General features: G+C 48.8%; 1 protein-coding gene across 1 annotated transcript in view; it reads left to right on the top strand.

Moving 5' to 3' along the window:
* CEP164 (centrosomal protein 164) overlaps positions 1–26,750 on the top strand; it is a 72,785-nt gene that overhangs the window by 26,165 nt on the left and 19,870 nt on the right. The window contains exons 10-21 of the mRNA XM_029912909.1: positions 1,391–1,465; positions 3,055–3,138; positions 7,312–7,397; positions 9,198–9,356; positions 15,285–15,503; positions 20,862–20,993; positions 22,081–22,297; positions 24,438–24,515; positions 24,740–24,871; positions 25,227–25,349; positions 26,048–26,191; positions 26,397–26,480. Of these exons, the coding sequence (XP_029768769.1) occupies positions 1,391–1,465; positions 3,055–3,138; positions 7,312–7,397; positions 9,198–9,356; positions 15,285–15,503; positions 20,862–20,993; positions 22,081–22,297; positions 24,438–24,515; positions 24,740–24,871; positions 25,227–25,349; positions 26,048–26,191; positions 26,397–26,480 (1,533 nt within the window). The remainder of the gene's footprint in view (positions 1–1,390; positions 1,466–3,054; positions 3,139–7,311; positions 7,398–9,197; positions 9,357–15,284; positions 15,504–20,861; positions 20,994–22,080; positions 22,298–24,437; positions 24,516–24,739; positions 24,872–25,226; positions 25,350–26,047; positions 26,192–26,396; positions 26,481–26,750) is intronic.

Consider the following 26,750-nt stretch of genomic DNA (forward strand, 5'->3'; position numbering starts at 1 on the left):
GAGAAGAGTAGACTGAGGGGAGGACATAAAAGGTTACAAGGAGAAGGGAGAAAAATTGTTCATTGAAAACAGGAGAAGAAGCAATGGGCTTAACTTGCAGCAAAGGAGGTTTAGGTTGGACATTAGGAAAAACTTCCTGTCAGGGTGGTTAAGCACGGGAATAAATTGCCCAGGGAGGTTGTGGAATCTCCATCATTGGAGGTTTTTCAGAGCAGGTTGGACAAACACCTGACAGGGATGGTCTAGATAATACTTAGTCCTGCCCTGAGTGCAGGGGACTGGACTAGATGACCTCTCGAGGTCCTTCCCAGTCCTGTGATTCTATCCTATGTTCGCACCATGCCCAGCTGTCCGAGGTTTCTCTTGGCTTGTTGAGAGATTGGGGGGGAATGTATAAAATAAGTTACCAGTTCCGATATTTACAGCTCCAAGGAAGGATGCTGAAGGGAGGGTGTGAGGCTAGAGGGGACCAAGCCTCTGGGGGTTGGTGCCAGATGTGGATTGACTCTGCAGAATGTGATACCTTCTGGTACACACATCACATTTCCCACCATTCTTCCATTGAGACCCCAGAAAGCAGCCAAGCCAATAAGCAAGGTGTTTTACAGTGCAGTCTCTGAGAGTCAGAGCCTGAAGTGCTCCCATTCCAGCAGGGTGTGTTAACTCTCTGCTCCCTGGAGCTGGGTCCAAACAGATGCACAGTGTCCAGTTCATAGACAGCATATCCCAAAAGGCTAATTCCTCCCCAGTCTGGCTCAGGTTCATAAAGTTAAGCATGTGTGTAAGTTTTGCAGGACTGGGGCATAGGGCTCATTCCTGTACACTCTTACCCCCAGGAGTTGTACTTGCTGCTGAGCATAGCCCTTTTAAAGACCAGGTAGATGCTACGGTTGTGATGTGTTCCAGGCATTCAGGGTAATGTGGGGTCTCGAGTGGGAGAAATAGAGAAGCTAGGTGCGAGGCTTGAGCTGGGAGCCAGAGCAGCAGGCTGGACTTGGGGAGGGAATAATGGTCAGAATTGGCAGTGGTTGGAGTTGTGAAGAGCTTTGCAGGAGAAGTGGAGGAGCTTAAGCTCTGTATGGACGCCGTTCATCAGGGGATGTCCAAATGTTGTGGAGACAATCTGAAGAGCACTTCTTTACCCTCTCCAACCCCTCCTCCTTCCAAAAGCCCTTTCTCTCTGCAAAGTGGTGTCTTGTGCTTGTCTGTGGGTGTCACCTTTAGAAATGCCTTTCGTGTAGTGTCTAAGAAACCTGGGCGTATCTCTGTGGTATGTACAGATTGGATTTGTTTTCCTAGTACCGGTAGGTCTGCTTTGTGCTGGAAATGGCCATGTAAACATGCGAACACACAGACCGTAATGTAACCGTATCGATTTTGGGTTTTTAAGGAGTCCGAGGCCAGTGAGCACGTGAAAGAATTGGAGGTTTCTGACCGTTCGGATCATGAGCTGCTTCGTCTGACGGTGAGTCCTCGAGCATCGACCTTGTGTTCCTCTATGAGCACTCAGCAAATGAGCCCCTCAGGCCTCCTGTAGTCCCTGTCCCTATCTCCCCACTGCTGGGAAAGCACTTCACAGGGTGGCCCAAACCAACATGATATTTTGCACTTGCCAAGCCTTGCTTCCAGGGGTCTCCAAACACGTTTTAAAGGCTTGGCTCAGTAGAACTCCATTCCACTGCTGGGGAAACCCAGACCCCAAGGACTGAGGTCCCGCTGTGAGTCAGTGATAGAGTTGGGAATGGAACCCAGCTCTCACTCTGGGGATATTCAGAGTTGTGAGCCATTGTGTTACCCCTCTGCCTCTGCACGTGTGAGCTTTGCTGGAGATTGAACTGTGTATCAGCTCCCTGCCTCACCAGCAAACTCCTCTAGGCTCTCCCAGCCCAAACCTCACCTGGCAGGTTGCAGTCAGCGAACTCCAGTCCCCGAGCTCCTCCGAGACGGTTCTCTTCAACACACAGACTCTGTCACCATTCATTCACAGAGGATATTACGTTTTCTGCTCTGTTAAAGTGTCGTCATATTGCAACTTATTAACGTAACTGGGGTATACGCATCCCTTCCTTCAAACACAGCACTGAGTTGGTTTATAGCAAAAATAAAGCAAGTTCATGAACAAAAGGACACAGGTTAAGTGATATCAGTTAGTTGGGATAAAGGTAGAAATGGTTACATGCAATTAAAAGTGAAAACAAAAAGGCTAAAACTTAATCTACCAAGATTACAGTCTTTGTTCAAGATGTTGTCTCTCACCTACAGTCTGTTTTCCAGATTTTACTGGCCAGGGTCCATCACAGAGCTCAGACTGCTTAAAATCAGAATGGCCAAACTGGGTCAGACCAATGGTCCATCTAGTTCAGTATCCTGTCATCCAACAGTGGCCAGTGCCAGGTGCTTCAAAGGAAATGAACAGAACAGGGCAATTATCAAGTTATCCATCCCCCATTGTCCAGACCCAGCATCTGGCAGTCAGAGGTTTAGAGACACTGAGAGCATAGGGTTGCATCCCTGACCATCTTAGCTAATAGCCATTGATGGACCTGTCTTCCTTTAATATGTCTAGTTCTTTTTTTAATCCAGTTCTAGTTTTGGCCTTCACAACATCCCCCGGCAACTAGTTCCACAGGCTGACTGTGCATTGTGTAAAGAAGTACTTCCTTTTGTTTGTTTTAAACCTGCTGCCCCTTCATTTCGTTGGGTGACCCCTGGTTCTTGTGTTATGTGAAGGGGAAATAACGCTTCCCTGTTCACTTTCTTCACACCAGTCATGATTTTATAGACCTCTATTATATCCCCCTTAGTCAGCTCTTTTCCAAGCTAAAAGTCCCAGTCTTTTTAATCTCTCCTCATACGGAAGCTGTTCCATACCCCTAGTCATTTTTGTTGCCCTTGTCTGTACCTTTTCTATTTCTAATGTATCTTTTCTGAGATGATGTGACCAGAACTGCATATCCCTGGCTGTGGTAGGTCTGTGCCCTGACTCCCGAGGATCTCTGTTAGAACCTATGTACTCATCTGAAACCAGCCTCTTCTCCTTATTTTTTCTTTTAGGACTTTGGTTTCCAAAGTCGGATCTCCGAGCAGGTCCTGGATATGGGTATTCTTTCTGCTGCTCTGGACAGCCCCAAGGTTGAGGTGAGTGGTGGCTGTGCGGTCAGCGATAGAGCTGTGGACGGGGGATAATGTGCTCTGCAGAGGAGGATGACACTGGCACTTGTTCTGAGCGTCTCACATGAGGCTGTACGAAGGGAAACAGAAGTGCAGTGTGGAGGCCACGCAGTGAGTAGTGGCAGAGCTGGGCTTAGAACCACAGTCTGCTTGAGCCCTAGTGCAGTGCCCTGTCCATGCTGAGTGCAAACCACAGCTAAATGCAGAGCCAGCTGCAATATGTTCCTTGGCTGGAAAGCTAGTTCCCGTTTAGAGCCAGCGTACACATACCTTGTAGTGTCTCTGTATGGGCGTGTTGCCTTTCCTTGGGTCCTCTTTCTCTGGTGATTGTTGGTGGGACGGTGAGTGTATTTTATATTTTCCTGCTCTGTGTGTGTGTGTGTGTTTCTCTTTTTTCTCCTGAGCAGATGGGTGGGATTTGGATAATGGAAAACGATGGCAGGGGGAAAATAAACAAGTCTTCCAAGAAAACCAGAGGCTGACTTGCTCGGACAGATGTCAGTACGAAGAGGCTCAGGCGTCTTACATTTTTTGGGGGTGTTGCCTAATTTGTTGGGAAAATGAGACCCTCTCTCTGGGTCAATGTGGCATGTGAACAGAGGTGTGGGTTTGTGGTGTGGCGAGTGTGTGCAGTTGCCCCATCCAGGAAGTGACTGACTGAGGGCAGTTCTGGTTGAAGGAGGTTTCTGTGCATCTGGAGGTTTTATCTGTGTCTCTCCAGTTTGTTACCAAGCCAATTTTTCAGCTCCCACAAGCCAATTTTACCTCCCCCACCGTACAAGGTAAGCCTGGCAGTGTGTCAGCTGAAGGAGTGCGCTGCACTGTGTGTCAGTAAGCATTGGGTCAAGGCTCCAGCTGGGGTTTACTCAGCCTTGATCTGATTGTAAGTGAGTCGATCAGCCGAGAGGAAGACACCCCAAGTGACAAACTCGCCACCTGTCTGGCAGAGAGTAGATCCAGTTTGCTTAGGTGGCATTTGGAGAATACACCTGTCCTCTTGTGCTTAATAATGAAGATAGTCAGGTGTGAAAGGAAAACAAAATATGTGCCTGCTGTATATTTTCCCCCTCCTCTTTGCTACAGCATAAGTATCATGCATACAAATTCCTCGTTGGATCAGACACATTATGAGTTTATTACAGCCTTGTCTCAAGGAAAGAGAGGTGGGTTTAAAATGGTGCCCCCTGCAGAACTGCAGCTGGTCCTTTGTGTCGAGAGAGGATGTTTTCAAATGACACTTCTGGTTGGTTAGAATGTGTTTATTTCTACATAAGGGGCTTGCTTTTGCTTTGGCAAAATATCCTGTTTCTTGAAATAAAATTTCTTATGTGACAGCTGAGCGAGCAGTGTTCGGGTTTGAGTTTCCCGGTGAATCCCCTGTGTTGGGATCTGCAGTAGATGAGCTCAGTGGCTCAGCAGAGGCCGCGCTGTCTGTTGTCTAGAGCGAGGGACTGGGCGTCCGCACTCACGATGAATAAGGCACTGCACTCTCCCCACCTTGCCCCCGAATCCTCCTTTTATAGATGGGGCTAACTCCTGCCTGGAAGGAGGGTAGAACGCTCTGGTGTTTGCCAAGGGCTTGGAGATCTCCGATGAACAGGGCCGGCTCCAGGCACCAGCTTGGCAAGCAGGTGCTTGGGGCGGCCACTCCGGAGAGGGGCGGCAGATCCAGCTATTCGGCGGACGGTCCCTCACTCCCGCTCGGAGCGAAGGACCTTCCGCCGAATTGCCGCCGCAGATCGCGATCTTTTTTTTTTTTGGCTGCTTGGGGCGGCGAAAACCCTGTAGCCGGCCCTGCCGATAAAGATTTGATATAGACTGGAAATATTTTTCCTGGCCTCTCTTTAGGGCTGGAAGGGAGGGGAGGTCTCCTCTGTAGGATGATGATGATGTTGTTTTTCATTTGACTCTGAGAACAGCCGTATTCATATCGGTCTGATCTATACTAGCATTTTCCCTCCTGGTGTTCCCATTATTGCTACACCTGGCTTCGCTCCAGCAGTGCAGCTAGAGTGGACCAGGGGCCCCGGCCCCAGCCATGTTAACCCTTTGCTGTCTAGACTGGCTCTGAGCAGGCTTATAGGACACCGGGTTTAAGCTGCTGACATTCGGCTCCACCAGTGAAGCTGCATCAACGGTAGCAATAGCGGTAAAAGGCTAATCTAGAAACAGGTACAGGGCCTGACCGAATTCCCTTTGAAGTCAATGGGAATCTTTATCTTGCCTTCTTTGGGCTTTGATGGTGCCCTTAGAAAGGAATTGGACTAGATTTACCTCTTGAAGAACAGCTTGTCAATTCTTCTCCCCTTCTGTCTCACCCTCAATGTTGTGTTTCATCCTGAGTGTGAGTGGTTTCACAGCTCTGCGTCCCAGCAGAATAGGAGACCAGACTAATAATACCACTTCACTCTTATCCAGGATCCCCACAGGACACTACTGAGGTAGGGGAAGGGGAAGGGACTTGCCCGGGGTCACACAGTGAGTCAGTGGCAGAATCAGGATTTAAACCCTAGACCTCCTGACTCCCAGCCCCCTGCTCAATCCACTAGCCCAAAGCTGGCCCCAGGGCTAGAACTCTGATGCCCTGCGGAAGACACAGGCTAACCCCAGCTTTTAAAAATGAACCTGAAGCAGTTCCTTTAATCGCAGTTTCGAGGGGTGCAGGTCGCTCCAGTTAGAGAGAAAGAGACCGAGTGAGAGCCAGGTGGCAGCCATCAGTGTAGGCTCCCCACCAATGACTCTAGTAGGGGAACAAGAGCGTCCTAGGAATAAAAATAGCCATTTGTGCTTTCAAAGGTGACCGTAACGGATCCCATCTGGAGCCAGGGGATGTTTGCCGAGCTGCCCGGTTCTTGGGACCTGAAGCCATTAATTGCTTGGGGCAGGAGAGCGGGAGCTGCCTAGGAGAGGTCTGACTGGGTTGATGTGATGAGATGTGACAGCACTAGCAGGGAATCCTTCTGCTCATTGCTCTACTAGAAATTTGCATAAATCATTGCTATTTATAATTTCATTTTTTTTAAATGTTGGCCCTGCCCCTTGGTGCACTTCCATATGGCAAAGTCACCGCCTCAGCTCCTGAGCGCTCAGCCACCAACGAGTGTGCGGGGAGCCTCTGATCGAAAGATGGGCTGTTAACACTTTCCCTCCCAGAGGGGCACTCCCCTCACAGGAGCGACAGCTGGATTGCAGAGAGGCCTTAGGTCCAGGACGTGTAGCCTTTAACAGACTTTGCCTTGCCTTCCCTGGGTGGAGGGGGAGGCTGTTTCTGATGCCCTAGCCTTGTTCTCATCTGTTGGCCTCATTGGATTGGTTCTTTATCTGAGACTGAGTTGTCTGCTTCTCACCCCCCCCCCCTTACGTTCCTAGGCAGCTTTTAAACTTGCAGGCTCCCTGGTTTCCTCTCTGCCGTGCCAGAAGATCCCCACTGTCCTTTGGCAATTGTGCAAGGCTGGCAGCAGCAGTCACTCCTAGTGGATGCTAGCGAGGGAGCCTTCCTGCCCCAGAGTCCCAAGGGCATTCCCTGTGAGAGGGCAATTTGTCTCCATGTGGTGGGGTCTGACTCCACCTGTACGCACCTGAGCCTGGCCCCTCATGATCTGATGCTGTCCTGGAGAGAAGCCATGGCGTTGGACTGAGTCAGGAGTGGGAGTCTGTTCCCAGCTCAGCCACTCACTCCTGCTGTGAATTTGGCCCATCATTTCACTTCTGCGTCTCTGTTTCCCTTCCTGTAAAATTGGGCTAGGAACTCAGGCCAACATTTTCAAAAGTGACAAGTGGTTTTGGTGCCCGACCTGACTTTCCAAGGCTGAGCCCCTGCTCTCTGAAAACCTTTTCAGATGTCTCAACTTGGACCCCAAAATCACTAGAGAGTTCAAAGCAGCTTGCAAGGATGCTGTTAGGTTTATTAGTGTTTGTAAAGCTCTTTGAGGTCTTTTGTGCACCAGAGAAGGTCAGAGCATTTTGATTTTAGCAATTGCTTGGACAGTTTTCTGAGGGCCAGTTTGTTTGCTGCTTCGGTGTGGTGCTCAGCTACAGGGACAAAGCAGCACAGGCTTCCCTCATCTCTTCTGCAGAACGACTGTAAATTCTCAGAGTAATGGAGTCTGCAAACCCCACACCGTTTGCTTTTACCTGCAGGCCCAGGGGCTGGGAGAAGAGGAAAAGGACCAAAGCAAAGCCAGCTTAGAAGAAGAGCAAAGCAAAAGAACCAAAGCTGCTGAGAGGTATGGTATAAACAGGCCAGTACTACAAACGATGGATGTAGAGGTCTAGATCCCCACTGCTCTCCTATCCAGCCTATACCTGAGGCTACTGTAGTGTGATCATTGCAACCCCTGCAGGAATCCCCCTGTTAAGCTGTAGAAACCCTGGGGTGTTTATCTTAAGGTCCTTTCCTTCCGTCTTTCACTTTCTTTTCTTCTCTTCTCTTTTCCCTCTCCCCTGCTGTCTCAGCGGGTTCAGTGCTGCTTCAGGCCTCTGGCTGGGTAGGCAAGCAAACGATGTACCTTTCATCTCCCCGAAAACTCCACCAGAGAGAGAGAGAGTCAACTTCTTGTTTCCCTTAAGGCTATTTGGCTTTTCTCTAAGGCTAGGAAACTTTTCTTTTCTTCTATGTTGCTGACCTGGGTGAATATAGCTAACATTTTGGCAGTCCTATCAGGATGCTCTGGACTAGTTCAAATCTTCGTTGTGGCTCATGGCATTTAACTATGGGAGACTCAGTCACTACATATCACTTTTCAGATTATTCAGGGTCTGAAGCAGCCCCTCCCAGTCCACTTTATACTGGGCCTGTTGGAATATCGGTACTGAGCAGCTAGCTCATCAGTGGCTAAATGCTCTCCGGTGACAGGCCGGCTCCCTGTTAACGACAATGGATGAATCCAGCCCTGATCTAAGTGGGCCCAATTCCGTTTATTTCCGTGAGCGTACATTCCTACAGCAGGCAGAACGGACCCCGTGTCCATACTAGACTATCTTGTGTCCTGGTCTATTGAAGCTTTAATTCTGGAGAGCAACATTTACTATCCCAGGAACAATCTGGGCATCCTAACACTTAGTTACTGCAGGGACTGGAAGACTTGTTTGTTTGTTTTTCTATTTGTGGTGACAAGTTTAAAAATACAGAAATGTTCTGACCAAAGCAGCTCAGGCTTCCCGCAAGTCTCTCCTGGGAGCTGTAGAAGGTTTTGTTTACAGAGGAAATGTGTGTTAGACACCTAATCTCCATGTGTAGTTTCATAGTATTCTGGTGTGTTGGGCAATTGGGAACCACGGTCCTGTGCCCCAGTGCTGAAGATGGCCCTGTTCCAAAAAGGATGATGGAGAGACTGATCTGCAGTAGTCCTTACGACCTGCCATAGACACTGGTGAATCCTGTGCACTTGTGCTCAGAGATACTGCTCATATGAAGGCTCCCTGAAAAAAACATTTTCTTCTGTGCAGCAAACATCTTATCACTCTATACCTGCTTCCCAGAGCTGTGCGTTCACTCGCTTCATTCCTCCTCTCCGCTGGTAAAGCTGCTTTATACTTGTCTAGTGTCTCTTGTCTTTCTGCCTCTAAGATGCTGTAGGGCTGCAGATATGGGCATGCCTGCCAGTATTTCCAGCTGTAGTTCAGATACAGTGTAGATGTTGCTAATGGGGTTGGTTTGTCTTCAAATATGCTTTGGGAAATTCTCCAAGAATTTGGAGAAGAAGGGAAATTTTCCTTGGAAGGGATTCAGCATTTAGAGATTGACAGACACTTACTTATACCCCAGTCACCTATTAGTCTTTCAATGCTTGCAACTCCTATGCTGGTTTGGATGATGGAAGGGAGCTGTTGTTTTGCCCTTAGGCAACAACAGAGTTGGACTAACCAACTGGTACCCTTGGCAGGTATGCAGTGGTGTTGCAGATGTGTGCACCCCTCACTTTGGCTTTGCATCCTGGTCTCCCTCCATCCTGTTTAAATGGAGCAAGCAGTGGAGTCCACTTTTCACTAATCTGTTATTCTGTTACCTTTTTACTGCTGCAAAGTGAGAGGGACCAGCGCTCCTTCAGTGCTTGCGAAATGGCCGAAGAGAAGTGTTTAAGTTTAAAGAACACCAGCCAGGAAGAGACTGCTGCCCTGGAGCAAAAGGAGGGATCACTGGATAGTCTGACCAATCCGGAGGAGCCTGCAGCCACTCATCAGGCGTAAGGGCTCAAATTAAATTCCTCTGGCACTCTGAGCAGGAGAGGTCTTGCCTTCTTGTATGCTGTTCTCGTATGTGACCCCTGCTGGATGTGAAGATGTGGCTTGGTGCTTTCAGTTGAGATTCTCAATCAGCACTGGGAGAATGAGTTTAAAACCAAGAGCACTTCAGTGTGCAGCGCTTAAGTGCACATGTTCCTAAGGTGCTGTTTTGCTGCCAGTCCTGCAACCAATAGCCCAGTGTGTCAATTGTCTGTGTTAGGGAAAATGAAGTAGCTGCTGTTCTTGCCCAGCCATTGGGCCTTATAGAGTCAGGCTTCATGATCTAATTACTGCGAGTTAGAAAATTCAGGTTAGGAGTTAGATTATCAGGTTCATTCCTAGGCAGTGCAGAAATGATTGAAGCAAGATTTGCTCACTTCCTGCTTGGAAGAGAGCACTTCAGCCTCTCTTGTGGTTAGAAAGGCAAACCATGCCCATCTAGGTTTATGCCAGAGAGCTGATTCCTCAAAGTATAACTGCTGAGCACTACCGAGACCAGAGCCACAAGTATCAAATGCATTTAACTGCCATCCATGAACGGTGGACTGCATCTTGGCTTGTGTTATCTGGTTAGTTCTACCAGCTTGGGCGGTGATCTCGAGTCCCCAATAAAGGCCAGTGGTTCATCGCTTACTAAACTGGTGGCCTTTGCAGTCAGGTGCCTGCAGTCCTACCACAGCAACAGATCTTGGTGGAAACAGTCTTGCAGATTTTTGTGCCTGTACTGAAAAAAACACCAGGTGTAACTGGGCAGAACTGGTGGTGCCCTCACAGGGTACACGCAACTTCGAGACAGTCTGTGGTCACTGGTAGGGAAGTGTGAGGGTGTCTCAGTGCCATGTCCAGGAAAATACCTGCCTTGAAAAACAGGGAATAGTTTGTATAAATACTTTTAAAAAAAGAAAATTGAGGTAGGAGGGATGGAAAATGACACCAAGGAGCTTAGAGTGTTGTCTAGCTCAGGATGATAAGCTCCACCTGTTTGCTTTGGGCATTGTTACATGTAGCGTTGGCATGGGCAATGTATTGGGAGGTCCCACGGCAGTATTAGGAGTGCATGATTTATCTATAGCCCCAAGGACCCCCCACCCCATGCTGCTCGCTTTCTCTGTAGTGGCTGCACCCTTTTTCTGGCGTTAGTGACGTTGTTGAATTCCCTGTTCCCCGGCAGCGTCGCGGACCCTCTGCCTCAGTTCAGCGGTGTCAGAGCATGCCAAGGCCTGCAGCTTTCGCCACCCGGGAAGCAGAATTTCATTTGGTACCTACACCAGTGCAGTTTTTTCCCCCTTGAGCCTCTTTCAGGCCTCATAACTTTGCTGCCCTTTGAAAAAGCTTAATTAGAAACAGATTGGTTTTCTATTGAATTTTTGGAGATCCTATTGCTTTCTATTACCGGAGGCTGGCAAGCTTCCAGCACATTTATATAACTGATTCAGAAAAATACCTCCTCCATAAGTAGCGTGTTTGTTTGAGCCAGACACTGGTTGGTTTGCTTTAGCTGGGGAAGGGGTGAAGCTGGCTAAGTAAAATAACCAGTCCCCAATCCCGCAGTCCCGGTATAAACAACGCTCCCATTGCAGGCAATGGGAATGCATGCAGACTGCAGAATTGGGTGACTAGACAAATGAAGAGAAGGCAGAGCTCTCTCTGAAAATACAGGTGCAGTGGAAAGAGTGCCATTTTTGTGCATGGTACTTGTGTATTTAAAGAGCCCTGGCTTTGACCTGGTAAGCTCAAGCGGGGTTATTACTGAATTACATTTTCTTTTTAAACTCGTGACTTTTCTGTTTTCCTTTTTCTCCCCCCATCCCCATGATTGCTATTCACCAGAATATTTGTGGGGAAGCCTCAGCTTTTCCCTCTTATAAGCAGACTTCCTGCTGACTCATGCCACAACTCATCTTCCTTTAACTATAAACATGAGCCCACTGCATAGGCGGTGAGCTCATTTGTGGAAAAGAGAGAGAGCCAGACTTTCCAAAGACATTGGCTGCTGGGCTCTTTCGAACATGTGGCCTTACAAGCATGTGTTGTCCTAACCCATGGCCTTTCTGCATTAGCACAGTGGGAAGGTGCTGCTGCCGGAACTGGTGGAAGCTCACCTCATCCAGACACCAGTGCTCCCCCGGCTTGAAGAGGCGAAAGAGAAACTCTTCTCCCTTGCCCTCTTTTGCACAAGCTTGAGGACCAGGGGGTCCTTGTGAAGATCAGCAAATTCAGGTGGTGGCTGGATGAGAAGGGGAGAACCCCTGGCTTCCATTCCCCCAGTGTTTCAATGTAGGTAGTCCCATTAGAAGCCCCACAGCTGTGGGAGGATGGGGCAGGGAGGAAAGCAGTCACTTAGGTAGCCTGAGTATCCGGAGGCTGATCTTTACCCTTTCCACCAAGGAGGCTGTGCTGTGCGTCCGTTCAGGAAGAGTGGAAGCTGCTTTCCTAGGTCACTCAGCATGGCAGCAGCAAAGCCAGGACTAGAATCCAGCTCTCCCGAGTCCCTGTCGTGTTTGGTTTAATGGTTTTTTTAGAGGCATTGCTGTGGTGCTGTGCCCAGTGATAGCTGAGCAGTGTGTCCTTGCTGCTTCCCAAGCAAGAAAGCTGCCTTTGGTCACAATCCAGCCAAGCTGAGAAAGGGTATGCAGGAGCTTTTTCATCCCTCTCTCTGCGTAACGTTTGTCTGAATGCATTCTCATTCCGCTTGAGTGAAGAAGCCCGAGTTTCAGAGCCCCGAGCTTCCTCTGAGGTCCTCACCTCGAGTGTCCTTCCAGGGTTATAGATAAATCACTGACTAGTTAATTACCTGTACCAGGGACTTTGCTGCCCAAGCAAACCAGATTAGATCTCGGGGCATGGCAGAGATCAGGAAGAACACTGAGATGTTTCCCCTACCCTTGTCTGAATTAGTCTGGCACTTCAGTTAATCGCCTTCTGCCTGTCCTCTGTAGCACTGGTGCAGTCCTGTCAAACCTCCTGCTTGTTTTCTAATGTCCCCTGTGACCTGAGGCCTCCTCCCACAGTGTCACCTGGCCAGTGAGAGGGCTGGCATTGCATCGTGAGCTGGCAAGGAGCCCTCTGTGTGCTTTGTGGTTGGGGGATCTGGGGTCCCTTGGCAGAACCCTAATGACTGGAGCAGCTCACTGGCTGGCGCTAACTTTGCCAACCTCATGTATAGGTTACTGAACTGGAGGGGCAAGGTTTGCGTTCACGGGCTTTTCTCTTTGTTCTTGTTTTCTTGTGGGCCCCTTTAGACGAAGGTCCAGCGGCCTTGTGCCAGCTCAGGTGCTCTGAGTTTGGCCAATTAAGCGGGCATGGCAACACTTGGAGCTATAAAGGATCAGGGTGAATCAGAGAGGGAGGAGGTCCTTGAAGAGAGTTGTAGGAGGTTCCTGGGGGAAAGCTCAAGGCAGGAGAGGGGTTTGCCAGTTGACCTCCCCAAGGCTGAGACAAGGGCTGGAGTGCTGGTGCTGAAGGCAGCAAAAAAGCAGAGGGCCTGCTCACTTCTAAGCCAAAGAGCTGCAGCTGAGGGCCGGAGAGGGCTGACGGCCGGCAAGCAGCGGAGGGGCTTACCCACTGACCTCTCCACACCGGAGAGCTGGACCCAGGGGACCAGTGAGGGGGCCCGGGGCGCGTTGGGCGCTCCCTGGTGCGGATGATCTCCCAGCAGAGAGACTGAGGGGTTCCCATTGGGAAGAGTGCATTGCAGTCCAGCTGTCCTGGCAGAAGGACAGGAGAGGACCGAAGAAGAAGCTGGGTGTGGTGGAAGATGGCAGAGTGCAGTAAGTGCTAAGTCAATGGACTAGCTATTGTGGGACTTTAAGGACCCTGTGCACTGGAGGTGGCAAACGGTCTGCCTTTTGGGGCTTTTGTTCCGGACCGTTTGCGTGATGTTTTAGTAATAAACTGGCCCCTAGGAGGGGTATTTCTGAGGCGAGAGAGTTTGTGTGACGTTACGGGGACTGGGAAGGAGGGACGCTGAGGCAGGCTGCCTGTTTGGCTGTAGCTTGCCACAGGAGGGCGCCTGGGGCTGCCTTATGAAGCCATGTGTTCCACCTGGAGTTCTGCTTACCCTTCCTCCCTGCTGCCTGAGCCGACGGTGAGGATTAGCCACTGCCCTGTTTCCTGCGTATGCCAGAGGTATTCTGTGGGTCTGTTTTTCACGACAGAATAATTGTTCCCCAGAGAAGAACAGGAGTACTTGTGGCACCTTAGAGACTAGTCGGAGACGGCGAAAGTAGGATTCTAGGTCACCGCAGAACTGTATCATGTTCGTGGGTCTGGAAGGACAAAAGGAAAGGCCCCGAGATAGCCCAGCAGAAGAATCTGTCCTAAGAGAATAGCTGGAAAGATTAACAATATTGTTGGGTGGGGTAAGGGAGCTACTGTTGTGGCTCCTTGTGGCATGTAGCAGTTTAGATAGTTTAGTGTCCTTTTTCCTTTGTAGAGAAGCAAAGTTTGTGTTGTAAATGGCTTGTCTAGTTTTTGTAAAGTCTATCCATGAGGAAGTTTGTGTGGAAGGTTGGTTTTTCATGAGAGTATCCAGTTTTGAGAGTTCAGTCTTGATCTTTCCCTGTTTGCTGTATAGGATGTTGATCAGGTGGTTTCGCAGTTTCTTTGAGAGTGTGTGGCACAATCTCTTGGCATAGTCTGTGTGATATGTAGATGGTAATGGATTTTTTACCTTTAGTCTTTTGGTATGATGTCCATCTGTTTGCATTTGGAAAGGAAGATGATGTCTGTCTGTATCGGTACGAGTTTTTTCATGAAGTTGATGGATTTCCACTCCATACGGCTAAATGCAGTGTCTTGCATAATGTTCCCCAGAGGTTAGTCTGTTTTCCTGCCCGTTCAGCCGAGACCTTTCTGGCCTATATGGAAACACAAGGCAGCTGCCAAATCCTGCTGCTCTACATGAGTCATTCTCCGAGCCCTGGCCCAACGGGCCCGTAGAACACATGCTGTCATACTAGAGTCACTGCATGAAACTGCTGCTTAGCGCGTTTGGCCTTTCTGAGTGAGCCCATTGTTCTCCAGGCCGCGCTGAGACTCTGCCTCTTCCCTTGTTACTACTTGCTGTCTGTATTCCAGTAGTACCCGGAAGCTCCAATTGTGGCTCCATTGTCACCAAGCACTTTTCCCCCAGCCTGACCCTCGTGCACTGAGGTTCTGGCACATCTTGCAAGCGAAGTGGTGATGGGCCAGTACAGAACAGGAGTAGGCGACATCCAAGGAATACCTAGATGCTACAGGAGGAGGGGTCCTTCCCTGCCTCAGTATTGGATTCAATCAGTGGTGCTTGGGGACTCTTGCTGGAGGTGCTGTCTTTGGAAGGAAATATAAAACTCATGCCCTGGCCCCATGTCATTTATACTTGTCGAGAGCTTTCTTTGTAAGAGTTGTGGTATTAACCCTGCTGCGCTGCTGGTTAAATTCCAGCTTGGTAATGACATGCTGCCTCCCTGAATTCCCCCTGCAGTCCCAACTGGATACAAAGCAAGTGGTGTAATCGCATACAGAGGGTTGGGGTGGGAGAATGGCTCAGTTCTCCAGTCATGCTGAGAGGAACATCAAGAGGATAAGTTGTGTGGCGAAGCACATTCCATTTCTCCCCCGCCCCAGTGCTTGCACCCATCTACACCACCCTTCTTCATCCCTTGTCCTGCAGAGCTGGTCAGCAGCTGCTGTGCTCCAGTCCAGAGGTGGCTACATACCAGTGGTAGTGGCAGTGATTTCTGTGTATCCCCTCCCTACCTCACCGAGGTGTATTGAGGGGTGCTTAGCTGGCATTTTACATGGCTTTGAGATCCTTGCAGGGTAGGTGGAGTGGTACTGTTCTCATTGCATTAGCCAGTTCTCTGTTATCTTGTTTTAAAGACAGCTTTTTTTTTTTCTGGCAGACCACTTGGGGAGGAAATCAAACAAGTGGTGTCCTTGAACTGGCCTTCTGCAGAATCCCTGGAGGAAATAGCCAGGGAGCAGGAGCAGGAGCTGGAGCAAGAAAAAATGCGTTTACTGCAAGCAAAGGAGAAGAAGGTTCAGCGATTCCAGGAGGAGTTGAGGCGAGAGGAGGAGGAAGAAGCTCAAATGCTTCATCAGCAGAAAGAAAAGTCCCTCCGGTAATTTCCTTTCATACTCTAACTCCTCCCGCAGCCCCCAAACCTTCCCCTGCTGTGACTCCTTGCTGGAGGCCCCATGCTTGTGCTGTACCACAGTCTGCCATCCCTGTGATCTTGAGGTGTCTGCAAGCCACTGCGTCTCCTGTGGAAAGAGACTGGTGCCGCTTTGCCAATGCCTTGGATGCAGGGGACTGGGCTGGGATTTTTGGGTGGAGACGAATGAGGGACTTGCTTTGCCTGCTCAGGCTCTGTGCTGTGCGTCTCACGGACAAGAACGTTCTGCCATAAACACGGCTTATGGACAAGATGTAAATCCTTGGCGTGTATGTGTAGTGTCCGCGTGTGTGTGTGTGTGTGTGTGTGTGTGTGTGTGTGGGCAAAGCTCTCAGTCTTCCCAGTGTAGAGCAGGGAGCCTTTTCCTCCTAGGCCAGCGGGAAGAGCTGTGATCCGATACAAATGTCACTTTCAGCATATGCACCTGTCTCTCAGGTTGTAAACCTGGGTAAAGTATCCTTCTCTGTGCTCAGTGGTTTACAGCGTGGCAGATGTTCAAGCCTAGGCTAAGTGGCGGTGATAGATTTGGAAATTGGAGCATCAGGGCACACGGGGTTACTCTAGGAGTGCCACATGCTGAATTCCCAGGTACTTCAGAACAAGGCTTTTAGGAGCGGGGAATGTGGCCAGTTATACGTCAAAGCCCGGTCAGGCTGCATGGGCTTGAAGGTTATCCAGGGAGCTGAACCGTGTCAGAAGCTTCAGGTTCTCTGTTTAAAACTTTCAGTGGTGCTTCTACACTCAGCCTCTGGGTCGTGTTTGTGCTGGTTCTGTTAAACATGCTCCTCGCAGTGTGCTGAGCAGGCCACGTAGCATCTTCCTGGGCAGTGCTGTGGGGAATCAGAGAAATGTCAGGCTGGAAGGCACCGCAAGAGACCACTGAGTGCAGTCCCCTGCTCTGAGGCAGGACCAAGTGAACCCAGACCATCCCTGACCAGTTTTTGTCCAGCCGGTTCTTAAAAACCTCCAGTGACGGGGATTCCACAGGCTCCCTTGGAGCCTGTTCCAGAGCTGAACTCCCCTTAGACGGCTTTTCCCAATATCTAACCTGTATCTCCCTTGCCGGAGATTAACCCGATTACTTCTTGTCCTGCTTTCAGTGGACATGGAGAACTGCCCTCTTTATAACAGCCCTTAATGTATTTGAAGACTGTTCTCCGGTCCCCCTCAGTTGTCTGTGCTCAAGACTAAACGTGCCCAGTTTTTTTTTAACTTTTCCTCATAGGTCAGATTTTTTTTTAAAACCTTTTATCATTTTTGTTGCTCTCCTCGGACTCTCTCCATATTATCCACTTTTTTCTTAAAGTGTGGTGCCGAGAACTGGACACAGCACTCCATTTGAGGCCTCGCCAGTGCCTAGTTGAGGGGCAGTCACCTCCCGTGTCTCATGTGTGACATTCCCTATTAACACACCTGAGAATATTAGCCTGTTTGGTAACTTGTGACACTTTCTCAGGGTGCCTGGGACTGCGAGTTACCCTGTTACCCCCCCCAGCTCAGTGAGAGGCAGGCTGTCTTGTAGCAGCTCCCTGACGCTGACAGTCCTTCAGTCACTCAAGCACTCTCCTCTGGGCTCTGCCAGCCCTTGGTGCGCTCCAGTCTCCAAACTCCTCAGAATTGTTTCCCTTGTGTCCAGCCCCCTCCCAGTAATTACCACGTTCGCTGTTCCTAAGGGAACTGTACACACACACAACTGAAGCAGCTGAGTATCTGCTTCAATCTAACAACACAACACTGTACTCTACTTCTAGTGAAAACAAATAGGGTTATTAACAAAGATTAAGACTTAAGAGATAATGAGCAAAGATAATAAGAACAGCAAGTTCCTTTTAAAACAAAAGGTACAATACATTTCTTAGCATCTACACGTAACTTTCAGTAGGCTAAAATCCTCGTCTAAAGCAATTTCTCACCTAATGCAACCTCCCAGCATCACTAGCCATCATGCCCAGGATCCATAACTTTCATGAATGCAGAAAGTGCTGTCCTGTTATCCTCAGTGAAGGATAACAAAATGTCTTATTTGTCTTCCTCTTATACCTCCAAAGTTCATTGTCTTTGTACCCCAGAGAGAGAACAACCCCTGGGGTTTGGTCTCTGGTGTTCGCCCATCCCTCCGTTTACTCCATATGGAGATTTGGCCTACCATGTTTAATTTACATTTGTCCAAGACTCATCGCCTATCTGGAAGAAGCCTGTTTGTGAGCTCTGTCTTAATCCAAAATGCTTGCAACTCTGCCCTGCTTGCCATAGTCCACAAACTTTAAGTGTGTTCTCTACAGGGCCGCCCAGGGCGGGGGGCAAGTGGGGCAATTTGCCCTGGGCCCCGCAGGGCCCCCGCGAACCCTGGCCCGGCGGCGGTCCGGGTCTTAGGCGGCGGCGGGTCCTTCAGTGCTGCCGAAGACGCGGAGCGACTGAAGGGCCCCCCGCCGCCGAAATGCCGCCAAACACCTGGACCGCCGCTGGGTGAGTACAAGCGCCGCAGCTCCCCTGCTTTGTCCCAGGCCCCCTGAATCCTCTGGGTGGCCCTGGTTCTCTATGCCATTATCCAAATAATTTACGAAGATATTGAATAGAACTGGACCCAGGACAGATCCCTGTGGAACTCCATTCAATATGCCTTTCTAGCTTGACTGCGAACCATTGATGGCTAGTCTCTGAATACAATTTTCCAGGCAGTTGTGCACCCACCTTACAGTAGGTTTGTCTAGGCCAATAGTTCTCAACCAGGGGCCTGGGGCCCCTTAGGGGACCGCGAGCAGGTTTCAGGGGGGTCTCCAAGCAGGGCCAGCATTAGACTCGCTGGGGCCCAGGGCAGAACACCGAAGCCCCACCACATGGGGCTGAAGCCTGGGCAATGTAGCTTCGTGGGGGCCATGTGGCATGGGGGGGCCAGGCAATTGCTCTGCTTGCTACCCCCTAACGCCGGCCCTGGCCTTTATATGCAGAAAACCAGTTATTGTTGCACAGGTGGGCCATGGAGTTTTTATAGCATGTTGCGGGGGCCCTCAGAAAGAGGTTGAGAACCTCTGGTCTGGGCGATATTTCTCTAGTTTGTTTATGAGCAGGTCATGAGACAGGGTATCAAAAACTTTACTGAAGTCAAGATATATGACATGTACTGCTTCTCCCCTATCCACAGGCTTGTTACCATGTCAAAGAAGGTTATTCTTGACAAATCCATGCTGACTTATTTATCAGCTCATTTTCTTCTAAGTGCTGACAAATAGAAAGTTTGGTTATTTGCTCCATTAGCTTTCTGGATATCGAAGTTAAGCTAACTGGCCTATGATTCCCCAGTTTGTCCTTATTCCCCTTTTTATAGATGGATGCTATAGTTGTCCAGTCCTCAGGAATCTTTCCCGTCCTCCACGAGTTCTCAAAGATCATCACTAATGGCTCAGAGATCTCTTTGCCAATTCCTGAAGTATTCTAGGATGTATTTCATCCAGCCCAGCTGATTTGAAGACATCTAATTTGTCTAAGTAATTCTTAATTTGTTCCTTTCCTATTTTAGTCTCAGGTTCTACCCTTTTTACTCTGATGTTCACTGTGTATCTGACTGCTAACTTTTTGGGTGAAAGCTGAAACAAAAAAATAATTTAACACTTTGGCCATTGCTGCGTTTTCTGTTGTTGTCTTTCCTCCTCATTTAGTGATGGGCCTACCCTGTTCCTGGTCTTCCTGTGCTTCCCAGCATTGTAAAATGCTTTCTTGTTACCCTTTATATTCCTAGCTGTTTTAATCTCATTTTGTGCCTTGGCCTTTCTTATCTTGTCCCTAAATGCTTGTGGTGTTTTATTTTATATTCAGCATTTGCAATTTGACCTATTTTCCACTTTGTGTATGACTCCTTTTTTGAATTGCAAGTAATTGAAGATGTCCTTGTTTAGTCAGGGTGGTTTCTTACCATACTTCCTATTTTTTCCTTTGCATTGGTATAGTTTGCTCTTGTGCCCTTAATAATGTCTCTTTAAAAAACTGCCAACTCTCCTGAACTCCTTTTTTCCCTTAAACTTGCTTCCAATGGGATCTTGCCTTCCAATTCTCTGCACTTCAAGGCAGACTTTATCTAATTGATTGTGTTTATTCCACTGTTTTCCCTCCTACCATTCCTTAGAATCATGAACTGCATTATTTCGTGATCACTTTCACTCAATCTGCCTTCCACCGTCACATTCACAACTAGTTCCTCCCTGTTTGTCAGAATCAAGTCCAGAACAGCCTCTCCTCCAATCACTTCCTCCACCTCTTGTTGAGTTCAGACCAAGTCTCCAATTTGTCAGCGTCGTTTTGGAATTCTACTCCTGCCCTCGAAAGTGCATGAAACCCCTCCCAGCTTGGTATCATCTGTAAATTTTATAAGCATACTCTCCCCTCCATTATCCAAGTCATTAGTGAAAATAGTGATTAGTGGATCCAGGACTGACTCCTGTGGAACACCACTAGATGCACCCTCCCAGTTTGACAGTGAACCAGAGGTAACTACTCTTGAAGTACAGTCTTTCAACCAGTCTTGCACCCACTTTAGTAATTTCACCTAGACCACATTTCCCTAGTTTGCATATGAGAATATCACATGGGACTGTGTCAAAAGCCTTACCAAAAATCAAGATATCACGTCTACTGCTCCGCCCCCCCGCCCCACCATCCACTAAGCAACTAACTCTGTCAAAGAAAGAAAGTAGATTGGTCTGGCACTATTCGTTCTTGACAAATCCATGCTGGCTATTCCTTGTAACCCTGTTATCCTCTAGGTGCTCACAAATTGATTGTTTAATAATTTGTTGTTGGAGGAGTGGAAGATAGAGCACCCAGAGGAAATGGGGAGAGAAGCCAAGACCAAGACAAGGGATTTGCAGTAGAAAGGGGGCCTGGAAGCAGCATAAAAAGAGTTTGTTGTGAGAACACAAAGCCCAAATTGCTGCTAATGGATCCAGCCAGCCATCTGGGGACATTTTTTCATTTTCAGCTGTCACAGCACTAGGTGACTTATTGAAAAAAGAACTCTGTCGCAGTAATTTCCTGTCCGAATCCAGGGACACACTACCCCACCCCTTGGCCTTGGATTCTTTAGACTGTTTTGAAAGAGTGCTGCAGAGCTTTGAACCCTCCGAGGTTCTCTTGTGCTCAGGAGCCAAATTTTAATGCATAAGGACAATAAATGGGACCCGAATTCTTGGGAAAGCTTCAGACAGGCTGATAACGCCTACTGGAACCAGCATCTGATCTGTGGGTCTCAGAGGGAAGCTGGTTAAGGTTGTTAAAACCTCTGAATCTCTCTTCTTGCTTCTGGTCACGCAGGTCTCTTAAAGTGGAGCTGGCGAAGGCTTCTGAGGAGGAAGAGCTGCGGATGAAAGAGGAAGAGGTCGAGAAGCTCTCAAAGCTGCGAGCCCAGATCAGCTCAGAGACTGAGACAGAAAAGGGGAAAATAAGGTGCAAATTTCAGTGCCAGCTATGTAAAGCTGTGGGCATGTGTGAGCCTTCCCTTTGCTCCCTGTAAATAGAAACGCTGCCCGCTCTCAGGCAGCAGAGTGGCCATGCTTACAAACGTGATGTTACTGTGGATGATGCCCCGGCTAACTAGATGGTTTAATCTCCGTATTGACAGGGGTCCCCTATAGTAAGTATTGGGGAATACTCATAACACTGCAGACACTGAGGTAAACGTACCTGTTTCTGTTTGGCAAAACTGGCCAGCTTTCTTGGTGCCTCTTGTACTTTGTAAAGCAGAAGAGGTCAGTGGGCATGGAAATGAGCTATAGCAACGTCCTATAGGAGGATGTCTTTGTAATGTATATCTTCTGATTCCTTTTGGGCTGCTCAGCCTCTCTCTGAGGGGTGTCTACATAGCCAAAAAAAAAAAAAAGTCGTGTGTCCGAGGGTCTCAGAGCCCCGGGCTGCAGCCCGACCTTGAATGTCTACACTGCTCTTTTCAGCCTCGCAGCACGGCCCGACTCTGAGACTCACTGCTGCTGCTTTTCCCCCACCCTTCCCCCCATATATAGACATCTCTTTTGATGACCTGGTGGCTGTGAATGAAACCTCCCCCCACACACACACACAAGTGAGTTGCACTGTCCCTTGTGATTAGGATGCTTGAGGAGATGGTTGGATTGAGTAGACCTCTTCTGGCTCTTCAAGGGGCATCAAGACGAATGAGAGTTGGAGGAGACAGGCAAGGGCAGGAACTGAAAAAACATGAGCATAATTTTCATCTCTACTTTTTATATATATACATAGAGAGAGAGAAACACACACACAAAATGTAGACTTCTAATAGCTGCCTTTGTTGTTTGCCAGGCTGCCTAATTACCCATTCCCAAGGCATACATTCTAGGTAATACTTTACTTGACTCATGTTTGAAAACCCGAGTTTGCTTTTGTTCACGTCTTTAGGCTTGCAATTCGCACTTGTACCACGTATTCCTATTGCAAGCTTGGTTGCTAAACGAAATGCAATATTGCAATATGACTGTCCTACTTACCTGTGTCGTCTTACCCCTTATCACAAATCTACCAGGGCTGAGCAAGAGGCTGCATTGCAAAAGCTGAGAGAGGAGTGGGAGTCCTTGCAGAAGGTGGAGAGGGAGAGCTTGGAGGAGAGGAAGAAACGTGTTTTGGAGATGCTGAAGGTGGAAGTTGAGGAAGCACAGCAGACAGAAGCGACAGAGCTGGAACAGGAGAAGGAGCGAGTCCTGAATGAGTTAAAGGAGAGATTAGAAAGAGAAAGAAAAGAGGTGAAATGCACATTTTTAGCGGGCAGAGTCAAAACTGAGAAGGCTTGTATTGTACTGCCAACCCCATGAAATCAAATAGCACCTGCATGAGCATTGGGCAAAATCTGGGGAACATAATGGAGATGCTTCTAATCGTTTCCTACCAAATGCGTGGTCCTTGGGGCAGATACACCACGTTACAATCTCAGACTCCCTGGGTTCAAGACACATTGTTCTTTGTGTTTGGTAAGAGATGCATGCTGGCTTGGGCAGATCTTGTGTAACCCTTGCCTGCAGCTGGGCCAGGTGAAGACTAACTGTGCCCGTGAGAGCTGTGTGAGTAGCCGCAGGGTGTAGGCTGGGGGAGAGTAATTGGTTAGGAGTGTCAGGAATCTCTTGTGCATTCTGTGATGCACTCAGCATGCTTGTGGGCTCTAAGTAGTATAACTGGAAGTAGTGGGATAACGCGTAGCCTGCACAGCCACACAAGCTGAGTAATGGTGAGACGTCTGACTGGAACAGTCTTGAAAGAAGTGGATGGAAACCCCCTGGATGTTGAAAAATCAGCATGGAGAATACGTTGTGGTATCGGAAGGACTAGGCCTGAGCTAGTAAGTCTCTTCCTATCTCTGATAGCTTCGATTCTAAATAACAGATCTCCACTTACACTTGTATCTTTTTAGTGAGGCTTTTGACGCAGTCCCGTATGATATCCTCATAAACAAACGAGGGAAATGTGGTCTGTGTGAAATTGCTGGAAGGTGGGTGCACAGCTAGTTGAAAGACTGTACTCCGAGTAGTTACCAATGGTTTGCTGTCAAACTGGGGATACGAATCCGGCCAGGTCCTGCAGGGCTCTGTCCTGGGTCTGTACTCGTCAATATTTTCATGAATGACTTGGATAATGGAGTGGAGAAAATGCTTATAAAATCTGAGGCTGATATGAAGCTGGGAGGGGTTGCTAGCGCTTTGGAGGACCGAATTAGAATGCAAAACGACGGTGACAAATTGGGGAATTGCTCTGAATTCAAGAAGATGAAATTCAGTAGACAAATGCAAAGCATTACACCTAGGAAGGAAAAATCAAACGCCCATCTACAAAATGGCCAGGTGGCAGTACCGCTGAAAAGGATTTGGGGGCTATGGTGGATCACACAATGGGATGCAGTAGTGAAAAAGGCTAATTTCCTTCTAGGGTGTAGTAACAGGAGTGTTGAAGGTAAGACACGGGAGTTGCGAGTCCTAGTCATGAGTTCTGTTTACGTGAGTGAACAGATTCAGACGAAATAAGCTCTCGCCTGGCCAAAGCAAGCCGTTTTCCCTAGGTCTGGATCCTGCCTTCCCTCTATCTGTCCCCCAGAAGGCTCAGGCAGCCCTTGAAATTAAGGGTGCTACTGTGATAGGCTCTTTATTAAGGAACTGGTCCAGTCCACCTGTGCTCATTAACAGCCTTGATGGGGCCTGATAGAGGGCAGCTCTAGAGGGAGCCAAAGAGGAGCAGGAAATGGCTAGTGGAAGCGGTGGCAGAGAGCTAGGAGGCCCAGGCAGGGCAGAAGACTGGGAAGCTGTAGCTAGCTGGAGGAAGCATCTGCCGGGAGCAGCACTGGCTCCTGCACATAGTAAAGGGACTGTTTAAATGATAACTCAGCTCTGGGAAGGAAGGCTAGGAATTTCTGTCTCAAGGAGAGAGAACTGTTTGAATTCTGAAACCAGTAGCCAGCTGGGTGAAGCTGGTGTGCAGTATTAATGTGTGTAAGGCCTAAATAAATTGGACCCCAGAAAGGGAGTGTTTTAATTACTACTGGAGTGTTATGGTGAGTTATTGAGGAATGCCGTGTGAGAAGGGAAACTGAGGCGGAGTGCCTCAGGCCACCAGAGGGATCGTGGAAACTCTGTTACCGTCCCCATAGGGGTGTTGTTTTTTTTTTTTTTAAAAGAACTAGTCCCATGTAGCCAATGCGCTATTCCAGTAGTGTCTCATTGGTGGCAGTAAATTCCGGACACTCCAGATACCTTGAGTGCAACTTAGATTGGAAAAGGTCTGAGCCTTGCGCTTTCTCAAAGGTTCTGTATAAATCGCTGATTGAAACGGGGCATTTGTACTTTACCTTCCCATGAAATGGGGGTTTTCAAACAGGACTTTGTGTTGACTCTCCTGCAGGCTGCAGAAGTGCTAGAGAAGCAGTTTGCAGCTGAGCTCCAGGAGCTAAAATCTACAGCAGAAGAGAAACACCAAAAGGTAAAAGCCAATGTTCCTAAAACTTGTAATGAATCTGTAATAATTCTGCACCAAATAGCTTCCTTAAATGGCATTGGTGCAATTGACCTCCGTTTCTTCCACCTCCTAAAGGTGATTCTTCTCTCGATCAGCGCTTGGGCATGCTCCAGTCAGAGAGAGGCGAGCCTGAGTACATTGATTTTTGCCATGCTGCATACATGATTCCGTGGTTTCTTTTGTGGCAGGTTGTTTCCAGCCTCCGGAAGCATATAGCAGAGGCCCAGAGGAGTGAGGAGGCCCAGCTGCACGAGGAATTGGAGAGAGCAGAGCAAAAAGTGCAGCAAAAAATGTATCGAGTGGCAGAGTTCGAGCGAGAGGTGATTATTTTTGTGCAACAGCCTTGGAGGTAGATTGCCCCATTGTGCCCCTCCCCCCCCCATATGCATGCTTAGCCCCGGTTGTGAGCGCTTGATTTCAAGCCTCCCTATCTTGTGGTGGAGAGGGATGCCATAGATCAGGTAAGTTCCATACCACCTGCAGACTGAGTTTCTTACCTCTATGCTTACCCCTGCTCCACCAGCCGGACAATGAGTGTACCAGGGCTGCCCTAATCTCAGCACTGAGATGCTTCAGCATTGCTGGAGCAACAGTGCATGTTGGGAGTTGCTGCTTTGGGGGGAATCATTGTGCCTTACCGTGGTGTAATGCAGTCTGCCTCTGTGACCACTGCAGCTCAGTGAGCTCATGAAAGAGAAACGCCAGGAAGTGGAGAGAGACCATGACCGGAAAATGGAGAGGATGAAAGAGGAGCATAAGGAAGTCCTGGCGAGGATTCAGGATCAGTACGAGGAAGAGGTAATGCTGCTGAGAGCCAAAGTCCGCCTGTAGACGTCCTTAGCGATTGGCTCATTGTCCCAGAAATAGTTACCAGGAGCCCCATAGTGACAGTCCAGATCTGCCCCTCGTACAGCAAGTCTAAGGGCTGGAACCATGCCAGGTGGTAGATGGCCACGCCATCCACTGAGCAGCAGTATCACAACCTGGAATGAGTCTAGGGCCAAGGCTCTGAAGGAGTGTGTCCCGGATGACCTGCCAGCATGGGTGCGCCTCCTTTGTGGGTACAACTGACTTGTGCATGCACACGCAGATTTTTGCACAAGAAACAAGTGCTCAGTTCGTTGCAGATGCATCTGTTGTGCCTACATCAGAAAACTTGGCCTTGAATATCTGTATGCCTCCAGTTTCTGATTACAGAATCACTAATGGGCATGTGTAGAACGGTGTGCTCCCTAGGCACCAGGCAATGAAAAGGTGATTTCCTCTTTCTCTGGCCTATTTCTCTCAGCGTTGCCTTGCCTGTAAGAGATTCTGGTCCTATCCAATTAAACAGTCTGCTTCCCAGACTGTTTGGTGATGGGTTGCCTGCCCACACAGGGAGAGACAGTGTGTCCATGTCTGTGGGGATGGTTGGGGGGAGAGAACATATGTATGTGATGTTGCTATAGACCTCTACAACTTTGCTTGCTCTTCTTTCTTGGTTTTGCATCTGGGAGGAGAGAAAGCAAAGAGCCAAGAAGCTTGAGGAGCTGAAAGGGGACCTGGAGCGCCTGAGACAGCTCCATGATGGGGAGCTGAGGACTTTGCAGAAGCAGCTGGATGAGCAGCTTAGTGACTTGCGGCAGAGCCACAAGGCGAAGGTGAGTGGTAACTTCTGTTTCTAGCATAGCTACTGTCAGCTCTGCCTGGAATAGACCCTGGTCTCTGGCTCCATGAGTGTGCGCACTGCTCTCAGGAGACCAGCGTTTCACAAGGTGCAGTTTTCAGAGATCGTTGCTGTTCTATCTTGTGGTGAAGTTCGGCTCAGCAAACCCCTCATGTCAGGCTCCTCCTCATTCTGCACAGGAACGAAAACTCCAGGAGTTGGAAATGGAACTTGAAATACGAGCAAAAGATGCCAGGGCCAGATGTGCTCAGCTGAATCACCAGGTGAGTCAGTCCTACACGGCATTTTGAAAGTTTCCTAACTGGCACTCCTCATCTCCCCCATTCCTTGTGGGGGAGACTGGTCAGTGGGCCTAACTGCACCCCTTAAAGTCACAAGGGGAACTTGGGAGCAGAACTGGGCCAGTGCTGAATGCCCCTGGAAATCCCAGCCTACATGTATCGCGCCCCTCATTATCCGAGCCAGTGCCCTGGGCTTTCTGCTTTGCTTTGGGGGAATACTTGTGTAGCCTGGTGTCATGGAAGTACGTCATT

The sequence above is a fragment of the Terrapene carolina genome, unplaced genomic scaffold (genome assembly GCF_002925995.2).
Source record: "Terrapene carolina triunguis isolate 2854851 unplaced genomic scaffold, T_m_triunguis-2.0 Scaffold374, whole genome shotgun sequence".
NCBI lineage: Eukaryota > Metazoa > Chordata > Testudines > Emydidae > Terrapene > Terrapene triunguis.